The following is a 14,406-nucleotide window of genomic DNA, read 5'->3' on the forward strand; positions in this document are numbered from 1 at the left end:
AAATTTAACCTTCAGCCCTCTCACACTACGCATTCTCGCTAATAAATACATTCACTGACAACACACCAAAAAAAGAAACAGAAACCTACATGTACTTGATATACATCAAGTAAGTACAATAAAACAGCCTGTTTCTGGGGACGTAAATGCTCCCTGCCAAGGATTGAGTGGTTAGGGCATCCGAATAGTATTTGCAACGTTTTTCAACGGAAAAATGTTTAAATGAAGTATATTAAAGTGATTCGTGACACCCAACGTTGTTAGGCCCTCCGGTAGAACAGGAATTACATTACTTTTATTCGCTGCGGTGGTTAAGTGCAATGTTCATATCGAGTGGCATTCCTACACGTTCTCTATATAGAGCCAAGGAAAAGCTCGTGATCAAGTGGGTGGCTCAATCATTGAGCAACCTTTGTACTTTGCTGGACCCATACGTGAGCAAGGAGTACTACGATAATTATTCAACTTTGTTGGAATAATAATACCCATATGTCCTAGGCATGTGGCACGCGAAAAGAACTTACAAAGCAATTATTGCAAGGCAACCTTTGCCAACTTTCCTGGTTCGACTCCAACATTGCCACCTAAGAAGGTACTTGCACCAGATAGGAGTACGGATAAAAGAAACTCTCTGCTGATATCGCCAGGAAGAGTACGAGACCGCAGAACACATTTTATGCTTTTGTGAAGGTCAGTGCAAATGTAGATTTTTGCAAACAGGAGAGGAAAAGCTACAAGCAAGATTCTGTACTAAGGAGTTGCTGGCAGGCTTTGGAGGTTGATCAGACCCGGTGCTGGCCAGTGAGTTGTAAAAACCAGAAGAGCTCAATAGACTCAGGTCGAGGTGCAGAAGGCTTTGGGGCCTCTTTCATCCCTGTCCCTAACGTAATTGAGGGTACTCAGTATTCCATTATCGGCTTTCTCACACTGCACATTCACGCAAATAAATACATTCACTCTCACCCACCCTAGGTGCACAAAACTATCATTACTATATACAATAAAACAACCCTGTTTCCTCCAAGAATCGGAACAGGGGACACAAATACTAAGCACAATTCTCATATCGGGCGGCATTCCTACGAGCTCTCTATATAGAGCCAAGGAATTTCACCGTTCGATTTGGTTTGGCATCGAGCAACCTTTCTCAACCAGGAACATACGTGGGCATTGGCCCCCAAAATTGAGTGTCGTTGTGTCAACCTCGAATGGCCTATCCTTAATTAGGGAGGACGATCTCTTTTCTTGCCGGAAAACTTCTGGTAAAAATTGATTTTTTCAGCTTTGACTATCTTTTTGTACCTTCCTTTTTTTCAGGCTAATTTGTTTCTTCCTTTCTGATAAGTTTGAAAAAATCCTCTTCGAGAAATTACCCACGTTAACAGCACAAATAGCGCAATTAACAAGTGAGAATATATGAAAATATAAGTTTTACAATTTTAATTTCGTAACCAATCTTTTCCAAATTCAAAATAATCTTTAATATCTCTCCAAATCTGAATTTTATTAAATTTTTTTATAAAAACTAAGTATTATCCCGTCATAAAAATATAATTTGCAATCGAAAGTCCGCTCCTTTGCGAGGTGGAGTTAAAAAACTCATAAAATGCACATGCTGGCGATGATACATAAATTAAAGGCGGATTGATTTGGGAGTCAACCGGAGAAAGTTCGTGCTTTTAAAGCGGAAATATGCTTGGTAATATTGTGAAATAAATTATGGTTTTTAATTGATTTGATGTATATAAAATAACTGTTCAATATTGTTGTTTCAATTATTATATAAAAAAGAGTATGTATGAGGCCAATTGAAACATCATCTTTCATCAGGACAATATTTTTGGAACAGATTTGGTTGGTTTCAATTACAGTTGAACCAAATCAAACTTTACCACTGTTTATTCTAAGTCAGGCTCGTTACAGTCAAACAAAAATTGTTATCTTATTAACCCACTGTATACACAAGTCGTCCCCTGGTTATATAAACGGAAAAGAAGGCCTAAAAACTAAATGCTGGGATTTAGCATGGTTCTAATATTAGACGGCATTTCAACTCGCTCTCTATACGGAGCCAAGGCGCACCACGCAAAAAAGACGTCGCAGAGACATTTCTCCATAAAGTCTGGGAAGTGTTTAACTTATAGCTTAATTAGAGTCATTGTAATATTAATTACTACATCCATTAGATTTCGTTGTCCGATTGACCAAATAACACCTGAAAGGAGGGAAAATTCGAAAGGTTGGGTTGAGATGGAAAGTTGATGTACGAGTAGATGGAAGTCACGATAGCTCAAGTGGTAGGCAGCGGTTGGGTTCGAATCCCGCTCGTGACACTGACTTTTTTTATCTCAACCAATACCTTACATAAAGATAACTACTACGTTGATTATTAGTATATTCATGAGGCATTGAATTACATGATTCTCTTCGATATTTAAAAAACCAAAATATATGATCCAAAAAGAAGCTGATTGGCCCTGGTATTTTCGTAACGGATGTCATTCCTACTCGCTCTCTATACTGAGCCAAGGCACACTTCAATCAAAACGGATGGGATATCTTAAAAGATAATGTGGTGAAAGTATTTTGGGATATACAACGTAACAGTAGAACAAATGCAAACACAAAAACCATAACCCGTTAAACTCCTTGATGTCCTACCAATGTACAGTAAGTACAGAAAGCATGAGGTACAACAGTGGTAACCTCTTAATAGCTGCAGTAAGCCAATACCCTGAATGTACATTTACATCTTCTTCAAATCGGTAGAGTGTCGATCTTGTTAAGAACCACTAGCTTAATTAAAACCGTCGAGACAGTATTAATTTCTTTGTTTATTGGTGGTCATTTGGTGCTGTACTTACAGGATCCTGATCTGTAAGTTAGTCAGACGTGTCATTTCGCCTTCTTCGGTATGCCTGTGTGTTACTTTTTGTAAAATGGAAAAGTTTGGTTCATTTCTCTCAACCTGCATATTTGTGCACAAAAGTGAAGAAAGCATCAAGCTAGTTCTTACAGGTCAGATTCAGAGGGTGCCTAACTCGTAGCTTATTGCGTTGATCGCTGGTTATTTGGTAGAATGCTTTGGGGGATGAATCAGCATACCAAATATCATATAAATGATAAATGATGGAGTGAGTGTAGTGTTCAATCCTTTTTAAAAAGGTAGTTCCTACTCACAGTACGTTGTTTTGCAACGATCCGGATTTCGAGCCTTTTTAGCTCATCATCAGGTTGAAGGACTTCTACAACCACGTCTCTCGACATGAATTGCCAAAGTGAACCCGCTGATACTTCCGCCAACGCGACGTTCCAATTAGCAGCTGATTTTTTTTAATGGTGCTCAATTTGAACGTGCGAAACGCGGAAATTATAACAGAAATAAATATGTACTAGTAAATACTTAATATTATTAAATTACTATAACAATTAAAATAATTAGTTTAATTGTTTGGATGTTTGATATTGTTTATGTACATATTTAAAATGGGAGGTAGATCAAAATCTGTTATATTATTAATGCATTTATCACCATGTTCAATTTTACATTTTTTAATTTCAAATTTTTCAAACCAATCTAATTCTTTCCCTTTGTTGAAACTATGTAACACTCTTGTATTTAGATTTGAATTTAAATTATGTTTTGTTTCTTTTAGATGGTCCTTAAATTCCGAAAATTTGCTCGATTTAGGCAAGTGTTCTTTTACTCTCGTTTTTATTTCTCCACCACTTTGTCCTATATATTTAATATCACAATCATTACAATTGAGTTGATAAACCCCGCTTTTTGCCAAGATGTCTACTTTGTCTTTAGGTTTTGAGAGGATGCTTTTAAGTGAACCCGTACTTCTAAAAGCTATTCTAAAACCTTGTTTAAAAATTTTACTAACTTTTTCCGATAATTCACCAATGTATGGCAAACAACGGAAACCTAATGATTCATTTGTCGTGGGGTGGCTGAGTCCTATTGCTGATTCGTTTAAAGTTAATTTTTTTATTCTTTTAACTAGCAACCTATCAATAAATATTGATACCCGTTGTTTTTTACTAAGGTTTTAATAGTTTTTAATTCTTTTTTATAGTTATCAGGTGTTAGCGGAAATTTGAACATCCGATGTATGAGCCAAATGAAACCAGCAGCCTTTTGGGGCCTTGGGTGGGAAGAATCCGCTGGTATCATAGTGTCTGTAGTTGTGGGTTTTCTATATACGTCTATTTCTATTAGGTTGTTTATTATGGACAGTTTTAGGTCTAAAAACCTACCAAATATCAATACGCGGATCAAAAGATGTGAAACGACTTACAATTTCTTGGTTAGGTCTTTAGGTCTTTTTGTCAGCGGTTCTTTTAAAAAGCGATAGGCAGACCTGCAATTTTTAATATGACAGTCAGCTAATATTTGCTATTACGAGACAATATCATTCCTCGGTGGCCACTTCGCTAATTACTTAGTGGCTCTTATTGCCGAAACCATTAAAACAGCCAGGAATAGACCAAATGATCATAAAAGTCCAAACTATATTGTGGACAAATGCCGGATAGGGTAAACTTATGTCCATGAGACAACAGTTGTTTGCTATTAGTTCTTGGGTGTTAATTCTCAGGTTTCTAGTAGTCCCACTACCTAACTACAACTATTGTAAACTCTTTACTATCTTCTGTGAGAGTTTTAGGTTTGCGGAGTTTTGAATCTGTGGCTTAGTTAAGGTCGTCACTATAATACTAATTATTTTCTCGATTAGGAGTTATTTTGTGAAACTTTGCTCAGGATGATCCTGTAACATTCTGGTCTGTAACATTTCTGATTATTTGACTGCGATCAGTTTTGGTATTAGGTTTTATGTCAGGACAAGATTGAGAAGTGTCAGACGTATGTGAAATGCACCGTCAGACCGCAGTGTCGGCAGAATCTTCGCGTTTCTTGCCAAACATAATCATATGAAGAAGTAATCAAAAACTATACCAGAAAAGTCATTAGAGAAATGATTATTAAAATTCGAAAAATCAGGTCTATAGGCAGAGATTTTCCACGCCAGGCTCGACGAATGTTCCAATACGGAAAAATAAACAAGCGACCATAAAAATTTACAGATAAATTAGTCTGATGTATTCGAGCTTAAAACGCAGTTTCTTAACCCAGGTTTTCATTGATAACGTATATGTTAAGGTAAACTTAGCGAATCCTGACAAGTAGCACAAACAGAAACATTACCAGGATTTTCCATTCCTTTTGGTCTATTATTCAACGAATTGAATAAAAAGGAGAGATGTTTTATGCTAATGGGGTCCCATGTTCGCTTTATGTTTAGACCAAATTCCCTCCCCCCATCCACGTCGTATAAAGGAGACTAAACGTCCTTGCCCCTCGCGTTTCCAGTGCTTTCAGCTTGATTGAATTATTCCCCTGCTTCAGGTGGCTCGGAAGGCGATATACTTACTTATAAACATGTTATTTACCGTCGGATTATACGCTCGTTATAGAGATTGCATTCTTGCGACGGCCGATGGTAAAATTGTGCCAGTCCTATAGACAACCTTATATCTCAGGGGAAAAGAGTGTGAATTTATTGGTTTTGGAATTTAAAGTAAAAAAATCCGCCATATTCTTCCGTAATAAAATTCAAAATCATACATTAAAAATTGTGAAACAAGTATGACTGTGAATCATATCATCACTTTGAGTGATAACCACACTGGCTGAAGAAATTGGCATTATGAGTTGGACAGTAAGTAGTATCCAAGATGGATGTGGTTAAGTAGCACTGGAGAAGAAGATGTCGAAATCGATAAAGAACCAGAATTAACACATAAGAAATAATATCTGACAATAAAAGGATATTAGAAGGAATTGTAACATGTTAGTTTTCGAAAATTTTAGTGGTTTTAGCAAAAACCGCGGGTAAAGAAATTAGCTAAGTGGCCTCGAGAAATGAAATAAACTCAAAATAGCAAACAACAATGATAATAACCCGGACACTCTGGTTAGTCTGGCGGATATTAAAAATTCCTTCAAACAATGGCAAAACAGATGGAACGCCCTGAATGAAAAACTAAAGGTGCTAAAACTGACAGTCAAACCTTGGGTCCCTGAAATTCTCAGAAAGAAAGAATTGTACTTACACGATAGGATAGGCCATACCCGCCTAACACATGGACATCTCATCGGCAAGAGACCGAGGAAATGCCCCATGTGCGGCGCAATTGTAACAGTAAGGCATATTTTAGAAGAATGCGAACAACTAGCGCCGCACAGAGCACGGTGTGGCCTTCCTAATGACATAACCAAAGTACTTAAGCACAACAATGATTATAAACGGAAGGTCATTGATTACCTAAAATTAATCAATGCGTATGGCTATATAGCCCACCACACGTGGTATATCCCTCCTATTTGTACGAATGCATTTATTTGCGTGAATTTCGAAGTATTCATGGGTGTCGCTGTGTCGGAATATCAAGTACCCATAGGCCCACCAAATTAGTATAGATATGTTATATATTTATAGTATGATGTGAGGGACGGGTCATTGGCATTTCGTTGGTACTATACTTCCGAAGTGTAGTGGCTTGTCCAGAATGAATGTATTTATTAGCGTGAGAGGTGATGCGTGAAAGGACGTGGCTGTCGAGGAATATCGAGTACTCCACAGGCCCGTCAAACAATTTAGATTAGGATAGGTTAGTGTGTGAGTGGAACTTGTAAATACAGTTTGAACGTATTTATTACTGTGAAAGACAGGATGCCGCAAGATCACGATAATCTTCCGACCTCCAATTTAGTTGTAGTATAGGTTAGTAAATTAGTATGAATGTGAATTATGAAAGTGTGTAAATATTATATATATGTATTTAATTTATCACGTGTGGGAGGGTAACAACAAACAAGATAACGAATCCCCTATTAGGTGAATTAGGTGAATCGGAAGGCAACAGTTGTTTAGTTGAGGCATAAGAAGACTCAGAAAAGAATATACACATACGATAGATAAGAAGAAAATGCGAGAAGGTTTATAGTGAGGCGCCAAAAAAAAAACAATGATAACAAGATCTACTTTACTTTCCTGCTAATGTGTCCAGCATTAGTAGAAATTGTAGCATTGAGAGTTCCACCTAATAACCTGCAATCCTACGCCAACAGTATCGTATAACTACAGAATGTCTGCATCGTAAATTCAGGCCTGATGCTCGTTTGACGTTTTATACCTCTCGACAAATAGATCAGAGTGATACCTGTTCATCAGCTACATCATTCCACGGAATAACCAGCATTAAGTAATTATAACGATACAGGTTCAAGTTTCAACTTTACAAGTTCGAAACTCAAGGCGAAATCTCACATTCCTTTTGGTCGAAAAATTCCTTGACTCTGTATAAAGAGGAAGTAGGAATGTCACCTAATTCTAGAACCTTATTGGAGAATAGCTGGTTCTGGGTATGTTCCGACTTTTTTTAAATAACATCTATTGTCTGTTCCGTGGTTGTTCATGGTATTCATTGGAAAGTTGCCACTTAATTAAGTCTACAGCCTATGTAATAATAAATAAGAATAAAAGTATAGCAGGGTGGATAAAGCAGAAATATAACCCCGGACTGCTAGCAACACCGGAACAGGTGATTCTCAATTTCAAATAGCAAATAGCAGACGTTTATAAAAATATATTTCCAGCATCTAACAGAATTAAAATTGAATTGAACTGTTTATGGTTTATTTTGCCTATGAACTGTAATAATAAATAAGAATAAAACTATAGCAGGGTGGATAAAGCAGAAATATAACCCCGGACTGCTAGCAACACCGGAACAGGTGATTCTACATCTCAAATAGCAAATAGCAGACGTTTATAAAAATATATTTCTCAGCATTTAACAGAATTAAAATTGAATTGAAATGTTTATGGTTTATTTTGCCTTGAATGTAAACTTGAATTATGTGGTATAAATTAAGCCTGATTTGGTATTGTAATGGTTCTTTTAGTTTTTATTCAGTCAAGTCCAATTTTATTTTGTAAAATCCGACCGGACGCATTTAGTCACTCAGACAAAAATGAGACTAATAGTTAGGGGTGATGTGATCGGATAACGTGATGTCTTTATGCCGGTCTCCGGTCGGCACATGGATTGTCCACGGGGCTGGTTTTGCTTAGAATAACTTGGAATCGATATGGTGCAACACTTGATAAAGCGAATAAAGTTAAAGACCCCGACGTCCGTTTCATGTTGTTATGTGAATTACAGAGATTTATATGAATTTATGATTTAAAGATTATGGGCCTTGTGACTCATCTACAACCAGGTTTTGTGGAATAAAATACTAATACGCATTATTTTACGTAACTAAAAAGCCTTACATTTAGTAGAAATTTTGCTTTTTAAGAGAGTATTAAAGACGTAAAAACTTAAAAACTTTATAAGCCCTTAATCAAACTTGACGAATTGTTAAGTTCGGAAACATACTTATATTATAGTCATAATGACCAAAGTAATCCACTTGATATTTAATTCGCCAGCCATAAACTAAAAAACGATTTTTAAATTATAGCAATTTGATATTTAAAAGAAATTTTGCTTTTTAAGAGTGTATTAAAGACGGAAAATCTTAAAAACTTTATAAGCCCTTAATCAAACTTGACAAATTGTTGACAAGTTCGTAAACATACTTATATTATAGTCATAGTGGCCAAAGATTCCACTTGATATTTTATTCGACTGCCATAGACTAAAAAACGATTTTTAAATTATAGCAATTTGATATTTAAAAGAACTTTTGCTTTTTAAGAGTGTATAAAAAACGTAAAATCTTAAAAACTTTATAAGACCCTTAATCAAATTTGACTTGTAAAATTTGTACACATAGCCAAAACTTCCACTTGAGCCTGGCTACTTCCAAAATTATATTTTTCTCTCCATGTCTGAAGGAACACAGATTAAATAGAAAAATATGATTAAGGGCTTATAAAGTTTTTAAGATTTTACATTTTTAATACACTCTCCAAAAGAAAAATTTCTCTTAAATATCAAATTGCTATAATTTAAAAATCGTTTTTATTTTAGGCGAGTCGAATATAAATTAATTAATTTCTTAAGGGTGAGTCCTCCCAAGGATGTCTTGGTATACTTTGGAAGTGAGAAATTACGACGAATATTGTTCCCGACCGTGCATATTATAAGTTCTGACTTTGAATGTGGCACAATTTGATCAATTTGATCCACTTAAGCCTAGCTCCCTCCAAAATTATATTTTTCACTCCATGTCTGAAAGAACTGAAGATTAGATAGAAAAATAATAACAGCCATGTTTTTCGTCTATACATAAGAATATAACAAGCCCAAATTTTCCGGATTAAAAATTTTGACACCTTCTTTGGTTACGATAAATTTAATATTGATTATATCTAAATAGTTATTATAGTGAAATAGAATCGTTTCCATAGAACGAGAAATTTTGGCTACTGAGTCTATAAAATACGTATGTTTAAATCTTAATGCACAATTTGATTAAGGCTTTATAAAATTTTTAAGATTTTACGTTTTTAATACACTCTTAAAAAACCAAATTTCTCTTAAATATCAAATTACTCTAATTTAAAAATCGTTATACGAAGGAGAATCTAGGGCAGTGGAAAATATAAATTCATTTGAAGCCCTGAAGATGATCTCAATAAAGATCGAAACGTTGGCACGATAAAGAAAATGTTTTTCTTAACCCTACATCACACCAGACCGCATCTCACGATTTCTCAATAAATAAATTCATTTATTTTTAAAGGTAAGTTCTCCCAAGGATACGTCTTGATATACTTTAGAAGTGAGAAATTATGACAAATATTTCCCGGACCGTGCTTATTTTTAAGCAAGGGCTTTGAATTAGGCGAAAGTTGATCCATTTAAGCCTGGCTGCTTCCAAAATTATATTTTTCACTCCATGTCTGAAGGAACATAAATTTTACCGCGGACGAGAACTTGCAAGATCATGTAATTTCTATAAATGCAGAAAATAAACTATGTAGTTTCTATCTAAAATTAAAAAAAACTAGATTTACTAAAGTCAATGCACAGAGATATATTTGTAAGTTGTAATTATATAAATGCATAAAAAATTGCACTAAATTGGCCATTAAATTAATCAATCTTTTCAACAGTTCTGAATTTTTTTTTAATTATACCCCATGCACAAACCTTTAGCTTTAAGCGACTATGCATATAGACTTTACCTGAAAGTAGGTATCTTTTGGGCGGTGGTGGAGGTGGAGGCGGAGGGGTGACTTCGTACTTGCAGTTGGTCCAGTGCGGTTGCCAAGGATAGCCTAGATCTTGAGGAAGGCAAGGCCTGTAGCCGGTGTCAGAACCCATTTTAGTCGACCATACCTGAAGACATCTCGGTTCTACCATCATCCAAGTCGCCAAGTCGAGAGGACACATAATCAGACTAGTCTTAACCGACTGACATTTTGATTTAATTTCTAATTTAAAAAAAAATAAAAAAATTTACTTGAAATATACACGCGATGTTTGCTCTTGTCCCAACGGCCTAACAGACAGAAAGTTTATGTTAGGAAAATTACATATCTGGGATGACAGATCATCCGAGGGATAATAAACATCATAATCTGAAAAAATATGATAATCCTACGCCTGGTAATCTTTCATTTGTTCCTCCTAATACTTTTAAGAGAGAGTATTTTTAGAAGCTCGTCACAGAGGTGATTTACGTAATTGTTAAAACACAACCGGAGGAATCAAAGTGATAAGGGTTCTGCAATTTAACAAAGCTCTGTCTTATAATAAAATCACAACTGAAAGAAATCTTACTTAGAAATTGTATGGAAGATAAGTAAATTACAATTTCAACTGTTGATTTATGCGAGAATATTTAAAAATTTAAACTTGACAAAATTGTGCTGCGGTGCTGAAATTGTTTTAAAATACAAAAGATTCGAAGAAACAAACAAAACTTGATTTTTATTTTTAGTGCATATGAACAAAATGAGATGGACAAATCTAAAAAAAATCAATCAACTTCGCCAATATATTTAAAATTCCAACATTTCTAGTTTATTCCATGTACTCGAATTTATGCTAAGGCTGAAAGAAACGATATAGAACATCAAGTATGACTTAAACTTTGTGAATGAATATACGCAATCCATATTACATTAGAGACTTTGAAAATGTGTCCTCCAGCTCAAAAAATAAGCACAAAAAAGTATTCTGACCTATAAATTAACTCAAAATGTACCTACAATAAATGAATCAAACTGCAACGTATGTATTTGCAAGAAAAAACATGTTTCCTGAATAATAGGAAATTAATGTTTTGATTTATTTTTAAAGTATAAGATCTTGCTTGGTAATTATACGAAAAATAAGTTTTTAAATTACAATTTCAACAGCTAATTTAAGCGAGAATAAATAAAAGTTTAAACTGGACAAAGTTGTGGTGGGCTTAAATTGTTTAAAAATACAAAGCGTTCAAAGAAACAAACAAAATTGGATTTTTTTCTGTTTAGAGCTTCTGAACAAAATGTGATGTACAAATCTGAAAAATATCAATCAACTTCGCCAAAATATTTAAAATTCCAACATTTCTTTTATGCTAAGGCTGCAAGAAAAGATACAGAACATCAAGTTAATGTAACTTTCTATATTAAAACGGGGAAAAATATACGCAATCCAAATTACATCAGAGACTTTGAAAATGTGTCCTCTAGCTCAAAAAATAATCACAAAAAGTATTCTTACCTATAAATTAGCTCAAAATGTACCTACAATAAATTAATCAAACAACAACATATTTGCAAAATAGAAAACATGTTTGTTGAATAATGATAAAATTAATGTTTTGATTTATTTTTAAAGTACAAGATCAGACCAATTTATTTCATGCAATTTTAAATAATAATAAATATTTGTTTAAGAAAGTCTTACTTTTTTCAATATAAACTAGCAGTCAATCAAATATTGGCAGGTGAGAACGGTAAATAATATATATTTATCAATTTTACTCTCGTCCGTTATTTAATTGTGCCTCTTTTATGTGGTTTTTCTGTTTAAATTGATGACGGTCACCAGTATTGGAAGAGTAGCGGCAGATGGAGCGATGGGTCAGAGCAGCGCTCTGGTTATCCTGTGCCTGCTTGTTGAGACTGACTGGACTCCAGAGTCGCTAGAGAGCGCGTAAACACTGCAACTCAGCACGCGCCCCAAGACGGTCACGTGTGCAGACAACGTGACGGTATCACGTGCCTCCCCCGTATCATCCCCTTCCGACCTGCCCCACCCGACCAACCCCTTGCCGAATTGGTTGACTGCCGTTTTCCCAAAACAATTAACATCAACAGTATCGGCCTGGTTTTAAAAATTCTACCAATATTCTTTGTTGTTTTTTGCTTGACCCTGTGCATTGATATAAGATGCAATATAAAATTGTTAAGGAGATCGAAAGCATAACAGGATCGAATAATCATAATAATACCTGACTCCCTGTTAACCGATGTTCCGGGTTAATGAATTATCGAAATGCAAAGAGCAACAAACTAATATTTGTTTGATACAAAGTATACCCAAATCAACAGGACACTAAATTTGGCGAATTTCTAACACACGATCAGAGAAGATGGCATAGTAGCAGTCATCAGAATGATCCGTTTATGAAAAGAAAATTCCAAACCACTTAGCAACCAATAGAATGTTGAACATATCATTGGGGACAAGAGGATACCTACCCTGCAGAGCTACCTCAGGATAAAACGTCCTAAAGCAAGTCAAAAGTCCAAACCTCAAATATCGGCCGGGTTTTATCATGGTTTTCTTGGAAAAACAAGACGAAACCTTCCCTACAGAACATCTTCACAGAACTGCTTTCTCGATAAAACATCTTAAGCCATAGAAAAAAGCCCAAATCTCAAGTATCGGCCAGGTTTTACCATGGTTTACATTGGAAAAAAACAGAGGAAACCTCTCCTGCAAAACATCTTCTGGATTAAACGTCTTAATCCCCAGTCTAAAGTCCAAACCTCAAATATCGGCCAGGTTTTTATCATAGTTTACTTCGAATAACAACCAGAAACCTCCCCTGCAGAACATCTTCACAGAACCGTTTTCTCGATTAAACGTCTTAAGCTCAAAACTCAAGTATCGGCCAGGTTTTACCATGGTTTTCTTGGAACAAGAAGAAACCTTCCCTGCAGAACATCTTTTCGATTAAACATTTTAAGCCCCAGGAACAAGTCCAAACCTTAAATATTTGCCAACTTTTACCATGGTTTAATTTTACTTGGAAAAAGAGGAAACCTTCCCTCCAGAACAACCCCTGAATTAAACGTCTTTTGCCACAAACAAATGTCCAAACCTCAAGTATTTGCCAAATTTTACTATGATTTTCTTGGATCAAGAGGAAACCTCTCCTGCAGAGCTACTTCAGGATTAAACGTCCTAAGGCAAAGTAAAAAGTCCGAACCTCAAATATCAGCCAAGTTTTATCATGGTTTTCTTGGAACAAGTAGAAATCTCTCCTGCAGAGCTACTTCTGGATTAAACGTCTTAAGCTCCAGCCAAAAGCCCAAAACCTTAACCGTAGGCCAGGTTTTACCATGGTTTTCTTGGAACAAGAGGGAAGCTCCTATACAGAACTGCTTTCTGGATTATACGTCTTAAGCCCCAGCCAAAAGTCCAAACCTTAAGTATCGGCCAGGTTTTACCATGGTTTTCTTGGAACAAAAGGAAACCTCCTTTGCAGAACATTTTGTAGATTAAACATCTTGAGCCCCTGTCAAAAGTCCAAATTTTAAATAAAGGCCAGGTTTTACCATGTTTTCTTGGAACAAAAGGAAACCTCCCACATTATATTTTCTTTTTTTGTGGTTAGAATTATCTCCTTAAAGGTAAAAAATTAAAATAGTTTAAAAATTGGAAAACATTTGTTTTACTTACCTTTAAGCGATATAAAGTTGATTTTGAGAGTCAGAAACAAAATTTGGCCTTCCTAGGTTATAGTCCTTTCCAATCTGATCTTTGTCAACTGTGTTTCTTTTGTAATTTAAGACAAATATAGGTCATAGTCCATTCTATATCTATTTGCTATATTTTGGCTGGCTGCCAGTTAAATATTTTTTTCAGAATTGAGCTCTTTCTTAGAATCAATAATGTTCATATCTCATTGATAAGAACTAGGGTAAGTTGTGCATTTTTTACAAAAGGAGCAAGAAAATTTAGAAAGTTTTTTATTCAATAGTACAATTATTAATCGAAATAACGATATTGTTAATTTTTTAGTGTTTTTTTTTAAATATTTGTATTAAAGAAGTTACAGGTTGATTTTAAGATTAGTCGATACGTGCTGGGTACATTGCCAGTATATATATTCCAATTGATCAATTGATCTTAAAACTTAAAAACGGTCACAGATCG

At 35.1% G+C, this 14,406-nt stretch overlaps 1 protein-coding gene across 4 annotated transcripts in view; it reads right to left on the reverse strand.

Annotated features, from left to right (window-relative positions):
* LOC106668258 (hepatic leukemia factor) overlaps positions 1-10,434 on the reverse strand; it is a 115,777-nt gene extending 105,343 nt beyond the window's left edge. For all 4 annotated transcript variants that reach the window (XM_024224619.1, XM_024224618.1, XM_024224617.1 and 1 more), the window contains exon 1: positions 10,212-10,434. In XM_024224619.1, the coding sequence (XP_024080387.1) occupies positions 10,212-10,419 (208 nt within the window). In that variant the 5' untranslated portion in view covers positions 10,420-10,434. The remainder of the gene's footprint in view (positions 1-10,211) is intronic.
* Between the last annotated feature and the right edge of the window lie 3,972 nt (positions 10,435-14,406).

Source organism: Cimex lectularius, unplaced genomic scaffold (assembly GCF_000648675.2).
Source record: "Cimex lectularius strain Harlan isolate CLEC.00 unplaced genomic scaffold, Clec_2.1 scaffold71, whole genome shotgun sequence".
NCBI lineage: Eukaryota > Metazoa > Arthropoda > Insecta > Hemiptera > Cimicidae > Cimex > Cimex lectularius.